General features: G+C 37.6%; 1 protein-coding gene across 2 annotated transcripts; it reads left to right on the top strand.

Annotated features, from left to right (window-relative positions):
- The first annotated feature begins 3253 nt into the window (after positions 1-3253).
- On the top strand, positions 3254-7324 carry omgb (oligodendrocyte myelin glycoprotein b). 2 transcript variants are annotated; one of them, XM_028467206.1, is made up of 2 exons: positions 3254-3445; positions 5961-7324. In XM_028467206.1, the coding sequence occupies exons 1-2, from the start codon at positions 3438-3440 to the stop codon at positions 7294-7296; spliced, it is 1344 nt and encodes a 447-aa protein (XP_028323007.1). In that variant the 5' UTR covers positions 3254-3437; the 3' UTR covers positions 7297-7324. The 2 variants fall into 2 exon arrangements, with proteins under 2 accessions (XP_028323007.1, XP_028323006.1); XM_028467205.1 differs by having other exon boundaries at positions 5958-7324.
- The last annotated feature ends 265 nt before the right edge of the window (positions 7325-7589 follow it).

Raw genomic sequence — 7589 nt, 5'->3', positions numbered from 1 at the left:
TTAAATGGCAACTTAAAAACAGTTTAAAATAAAATAAATTGGCATCAAGAAATAAAACAGTATCTTACATCGTCAAACTCTTATGCATCTTAGTTTATATGAACACAATGTTATTTAAATACGTTTTTTTTTGAAAGGCTAAAAAAAGTAACTTCAATTTGGCAACACATGATCATGTGGTCAACACATGCTAATTGCTCATTTCTTGCCACACATAAAACATGCATATTTAATGGGAACATTGGTGGTTAAATGAATCTGTTCCCACACAATTAAAATCTCTATTTTCTTCCAGAATATTGTTTTTGTTGGTTTAGTTATCTTACCAGGGATTTAAAACTTAAGGTTCGTCACAGATGCAGGAAAGTTGATGGTCTGTAGGTGAAGTAGGAAGGTGCTGAGTCATTGGACAACGTGATTTATTTTAGGTTAACAAATTGTTATATCTTGATTTTATTCGTCATTAACCATTAATATCTTCTGTAAAAAAAAATATAATAATTAAAAAAAAAAAACTCTTTATTTCAATTGGTTTTTTTTTAAAGCCATTGCATAAGATTCAAAGAGCCACATGAGGCTCCAGAGCCACAGGTTGCAGACCCCTGAGCTACACCTTCCTCAAATTTAATACATGGTCGGCTGTTCGGGTGACCACATTCTTAAAACTCAAAACTGGGACATTAACTTAACCAAAGAAGATTAAAAAAATAAATAAAAAATATTTGCATATGCTTTTATTTATAATGAAAAAAAGGTTACATAAATTTCTTTTTTTCTTCTTCTTAAATTTAAACCAAATTTAAAGACGCCATCAGTAAAATTTTAAGTTAGCATAAAATTGTTTTGAATATACATATACACTTCTTTTTGGCATGATAGGAAGCAAACAAGTAATATTGTCAATGCTATTGACCAATCAGCATCGAGTTGCAAACGCGTGGAAGACTTTTGAGCTTTTTAATTGGTTTATAGTCCAAGCACTTCTATGGCAACTGTTGTGATTGACAGCTCACAGTCCACAGAGATCACGTTTATAAGCGAAATGTGCTGCTGCTTTCTGGGTCTTTTCTGTCAGCGGCTACAGACTTTTATTTCAGAATAAACGGGACAAACGGGACTGAGTTCGTGGAAAAACCGGGACAAATCAATAGTTTGGGGGAAATTAACCTGGACACGGGCCGTAAGCCTGAAAACCAGGACTGCACCAGGTAAATTGGGACGTCTGGTCACCCTATCGGCTGTAGATATCTAATGTTCTGCTTCTTGCTTTCACAATAATGTAAGTACAAGCTCTAAAGTAGCTACAAAAAGTACCCGTAATTCATCCTCGTATAAAGAAATAGTGGTTAAGATTTAGGAAAAGAGTGGCTAGCTTAATTAGCAGGCAGAGAATGTGTGTCTCATCCAGGCAGTGCCTCGCAACTCACTAAGAACTCTTTCACCTCGACCGGAGCTGACAAAGTCACACAAAAACCCTTTCAACAAATCCAACCGAAGGGCTGTTTCCGTCGCCATGTGCAGATATTTGTTCATGTCCTCACACTCGACACAATGATAGAGTAGCACTTTTGATTAAAAGGCCTTACAAGCTTGTCCGTAGTTGTGCAGGATTTGTTGAGCGTGGACTAAAGCTTCTTTTCACCCAGTTTTAGGGATAAAAACACAATGATTGTTAATATATGATGCAAAGAAGTGACTATTTTTCCTGTAGCTGCCTTTTTCTTCTTCTTTGGTGGTTTATACAAGCAGCATTCAAATAAAAAAGATGAATTTGATGAAGCTTTTCTCTCTGTTGTTGTGACGTCACCTGACAGCGGTGGTGAAGGTTTGCCTTATTAACTGAGGACGTGACATGTGGTGACCAAAACCAACGCCTGGCAGCAAAGTGGAGGACAGAGAATTTTCATCAACTACATTTAATTTTTTTTTTAAGTAACAGTAACGAGACTTTAACTAATATTAAATGAAAACCAGATCAAAATACATTCATATTTTCTTAAAAACTATATAAAAAATCAAACTGAGAATTCGTTACCTTTTTTTTCACAACAGCTGTGCTTGTTTTACTATTACAGTTACATAAATGCATATACTTTATTGCATAATAAATGTTTTTCAGGGGAGAATATTAAAAAAAAAAGGGCAGTGTTACACCTTGGTGAGGGGAAGGGAACAGGGAAGAGGGAGTCAGGGTCAGACCATGGAAGAACTAAGTTACTTTTTTTTAAGGTATCCAATCAAACTACTATTATTGCATTGAAGGCGGGACAAGTAAGTGAGCCAATAGGAGTGCAAGCGCAAGCGCATTAATCACATCAAATCTGTTTCTGCGTATTTACAAACTAATACCATCCTATATCAGTTTGATCAATGTTGATTTTATTTTATTTATTTTTATTATTTATTTTTTAAGTAAATAAACTCATATGCTTTGTATTTTAGTCGTAATCTGTAACAAACTAAAATCTTAATATTAGTATTTAGTTGAATATAGCTAAAATAGTCCTGATGACATCATTTTGACTGAAACTATGTTGCATTTCAGTGAAAAGACTATGAATAAAACTAAATCAATGTTTTTCTGTCATAATGAACACTGACTGGCACAGGAAGTAGCAGACATGACAGGAGAAAGAAGTCCCTCCCTATGTCTCGGCAGTGGTGTTTACATAAATCAAAAAGGCGATTGGCATTTATTAAATCAATTTGTTAAATGTTCCCTATTTTTAGAGCTGGTTATAGTGTCATCGGTGCAGTCAGTGGGACTGTGGCAGGAGTGCAGCAATGCAGTGAAAAATGGAGAGGTGCTCGTATTGCTGATGACAGGTAAAAAGCTGCAGTGGAGGAGATCCCTGTGCAATACATCTGGGAGGAGGCGTGCTGTTTATGAATACTGAGCTAATTACAGCACATCATGTCTTTGCATGAGGACGATTAGATGATCAATAAATATTCTTAATTTGATATAAAATCGACTCCTTTCTGAATGAATGTATTCACATCTGTTGTCTAAATGTTTGAGTGGATCCTGTCCAGTTCAGCCACTTCTGATGCAGAAACTCCACTATTATTATTATGCACCGTGTTTCTTCTCTCCCATTACTACAATCAACACAACAGCCCCCACCTTTCCCACTCACATCCACTGCACAGAATCTCCAGCCCACTCTGCAGTGCCTGATGGCAACAAACCACCAAGAGCCATAAGAGGCTCTAGCAAACTCACAGCTTTCCACAGAAAGAAGAAGGACAATAGGGCTACAGAGGGGAAAACTCTAACTTTGCACTAAGTAAGTGAGCAAAGGTCAAACTTTTTTTTTTTTTAAACGAGGGTAGAGAAAGCCCCCTCTTTGCAGAACAACCAGCTGGTCCCCACACTGACAGCACCAGAGGACAGGAACAGGGTGCAGGACTGCACCAGTGACTGGAATGATAAGATGACAAGGTGAGTTCTGGACACAGATGCATGCATTCATGCACTTTGTTTTTTTTTTTTTGTTTTTTTGTTTTTTTACGCACTCACACACACACACACTTTGTGCCACACCCTGCAGTTTGCACAGCACAGTGCCCCTGCCTGTGTCCTCCCCTGGCCGTAGAGCAGCCGATGTGATGCATGAGTCCTCAGTGGAGTCATTAATAAAAACCCATCTATTGAGCCGCTTCTCCTCCTCTCAGAGCTTTTGGGACTCAACACACAAACTGATGCCAGAGACCATGACTGCAGGGATTTCTCCTCGTTTGTGATGAATGATATTCTTCAATAGAAATATCTTCAAACGGCTTCCGATCAAATGTGTAAGAGTTATTTAAAGAAAATGCCAAAGTGATGCTCCACTCTTTGTGCATGTAAATGAGGCTTCTGCACAAATACTCCAAAGACTCCCAAGCATAATTAAGTATGTGCTAAACATGTACCGATGTTAGATGTTTTTATGTATCGACAAGCCAGAAAGTGAGCGCTTAATTAATCAAACGTTATTAATACAGCACTTTATATTTGAACAGAGTGTGCAGTTCTACATATAAAACAAGAGTGTTGACTCAGGAAGGAAAGATTTCGCAATTTCCTTTTCACCACGTGTTAAACTTAAGGCCCGGGGGCCAAATCTGGCCCTTTAGAGCATCTAATGTGGCCCGCAGGAGAATGTAAAAGCAAATTAATTCAGTTGTAAATATCTCCAAAAACACATATTCACAATATTGTCCAGTGTACATAGTTTTCCCATACTTATATCACATGATGGCAATATTTCTTTTTTAATCACAATTTGTTGAAATAATGCAATTTATATGAAATTATTCTACAAAATCTCTACAAAAAGATCAAGGGAATCATTTTTAGTTAACTTTATTTTTTGTATTTTTATTGTTGTACTTTGGAACTGTCATATATATATATATAGTTATTGATATCAGTTCCTTGTAAGGTTGGGGTCAATTACAATTGTAATTGCCTAATCGATAATTAATTACAATTATGGCAATGTCGTAATCGGAATTCAGTTGTAAATGAAGTTGAGATAATTGACTTTGTAATTGTAATTGCCATGGAAATTATATAAAGATTGTCAATTATAATTTCACGCAAAACTTGGGAACTATGTTACAGTTCTACGTACAGTTCTACACACACATGTAGCAATTAACAATTATTAAAATGTGTTTCATATCGAGCTTTTTCACGTTACCATAAATATATATAAATCTAGGGCTATACTGACACAAAAAAGGCTCAGACGCCAAAATATTAAAACCCATATTTCCATTGATTAGGAAGCCTAACAAGGTAACCAATAGATAGGAAGGAAATTAAATGATAGATATTAGTTTTTAGTGTATATTACAGCTGATTTAGGACCCGTTATCATAAGAGGAAAATCACATTTTATAGGGTTATTTATTTAAGGCTCAGTAATTGTGATTAATTGTATTTTAACTTTAGTAATTGAGAATGTAATTGTAAGTGACTTTCTGAGGATTATTTAATGGGAAAAATGCTGGTCACTGTAATCATAGATGAATTGTAATTGAACACGGGTAAATAAAACATAATTGTAATTGAAAAACGTAATTGAACCCGACCCTGGAGCCTTGTATGCGTTTATTATTTAGGACACATTAATGTTGAAATTGCAAACTTCCCGCCTGAAAATCTGCGACTCACTTCTGATCAAACCAGTGTTCATATTTTAGTTTTAGTCATATTTTAGCTTGTCATATTTTAGTTTTAGTCATATTTTAGTTTTAGTCATTTTAATTTTAGTCATATTTTAGTTTTAGTCATATTTTAGTTTTAGTCATATTTTAGTTTTAGTCATTTTAATTTTAGTCATATTTTAGTTTTAGTCTTTTTTTAGTTTTAGTCATATTTTAGTTTTAGTCATTTTAATTTTAGTCATATTTTAGTTTTAGTCATATTTTAGTTTTAGTCATATTTTAGTTTTAGTCATTTTAGTTTTAGTCATATTTTAGTTTTAGTCATATTTTAGTTTGTCATTTTAATTTTAGTCATATTTTAGTTTTAGTCATATTTTAGTTTTAGTCATATTTTAATTTTAGTCATATTTTAGTTTTAGGCATATTTTAATTTTAGTCATATTTTAGTTTTAGTCATTTTAATTTTAGTCATATTTTAGTTTTAGTCATATTTTAGTTTTAGTCATATTTTAATTTTAGTCATATTTTAGTTTTAGTCATTTTAGTTTTAGTCATATTTTAGTTTTAGTCATTTTAGTTTTAGTCATATTTTAGTTTTAGTCATATTAGTCATATTTTAGTTTTAGTCATTTTAGTTTTAGTCATATTTTAGTTTTCGTCAACACTGGGTAAGACTGTTTTATTTTTGACCCCCATTGTTAACCCTGCTTTAGATGATTTCTACATCCATGTAGGATTCAGTCCATTTACCTAAGGTCATTGTTTACTCATGTGTTGTTTCTCTGCCTTTTCTTCAGCAGACGTGTGTTTCTTGGGCTTTCTCTCAGTGAGGCTCTCCTGGAGGTGTTGCTCGTGTTGTGTCAGTGGCTGCGGGTCGATGCCGTGTGTCCGACCGTGTGCTCCTGCAGCCCCAGCCACAGGGAGGTGGACTGCTCCTGGAGGGCTCTGAAGCTGCTGCCCAATGGCCTGCAGCACAACCTGCGCTCCCTCAACTTGTCTCACAATCGATTTCACGACCTGGACAACCAGCTGACCGTGTACACCCATCTTCGAATCCTCGATTTATCACACAACAGGCTGAGCCGACTGCCCGCGGACTTGCCTCGCTCCCTCTGGCAGCTGCACGCCTCCACCAACCGTGTTCCACTCCTGGATAAAAATGACACGGTCTACCAATGGAACCTGCGAGTGCTTGACCTCTCGCACAACAAGCTGGAGAGGGCAATTTTCATCAACAATACGCTGAGCAATTTGCGCACACTCAACCTCAGCCACAATCACTTGTGGACTCTGCCGACCAATCTTCCTGCACACCTGGAGAGCATTGACCTGTCCAATAACTTACTCATCAAGGTGCTGCCAGGGTCTTTGGACCGGCTCCCTGGACTGACTCACTTCTACCTGCATGCAAACCGTTTCACTGCACTTCCCTTTGCGGCGTTGGACAAGCTAACTTCGCTACGAATTATCACCTTGGAAGGAAACCCATGGGGTTGCCACCTTCATGCTGACATTGCATATTTGCTGTCATGGAGTCAACGTAGCTCTGCTCTCATCCTGGGATGCCCGTGCCACACACAGACAGTCTGTGGGGGTGTGCGTCCCAGTCGGACAGGAAGGTGGCACTTTGGCTCCTACAACTCGCCCCCTTTAGCCGCCGGCGCCCAGGAGATGAGCTCCTCCCCTCCTCCTGAGGGCATCGTCACCATGTTTTGGTTCCACAAAATCCCGACACAAGCCATCATCACATCGAGCCTGACACCCCAGCCTGAAGAAACACGACAGAGTCTCCATTTCCACTTAGCACCAGCTAGCACAACTGACAAAGATCACATGTGGCACACCTCTCTCACCTCCCCCGCTAACGCGCTACACACAGCTGGAACATCCTCCACTTCTGACACGGGTCTCATTAGAGATACAATAACCGACAGGGATGACTCCACCCTGGCCACAGCCTGGGTGTTTATAACAGAGAATCCCTCCCTCCAGACAAAGAAAACCACCACTCTGCGTACACGGAGTGTGAGAAGAAACAATCACTCTTTTCCAAGTGGAGGGAAAAATAATAGCCCAACAACTCACTCGCCTACTTTCAAATTCTGGTATTTCTCGCTCCTATTTTTATTGGACTGATCTCAAAATAAATCAAACTTCCACAAAAAGCCACTACAATTTAAACGTTAGTGCTTTTTTTTTCTAATAATTGCAAACACATTGACATTTATTTTTTGTATCTTTATATAAGCCTTTAAGACAGATGTGTCAAACTCAAGGCCCGGGGGCAAAATCTGGCCCTTTAGAACATCAAATTTGGCCTGCTCGAGAAAGTGGAAATGATTGAATCAACCTGAAACATTTGGTTAAAGATATCTACAACTAATTCAGTTGTAGATATCTCCAGCTGTGTTTCCATTACCCTTGGGAAT

The sequence above is a fragment of the Gouania willdenowi genome, chromosome 14, assembly GCF_900634775.1.
Source record: "Gouania willdenowi chromosome 14, fGouWil2.1, whole genome shotgun sequence".
Taxonomy (NCBI): Eukaryota; Metazoa; Chordata; class Actinopteri; order Blenniiformes; family Gobiesocidae; genus Gouania; species Gouania willdenowi.
Note: the sequence above shows the minus strand (reverse complement) of the source record. Positions and strands in the feature narration are given on the sequence as shown.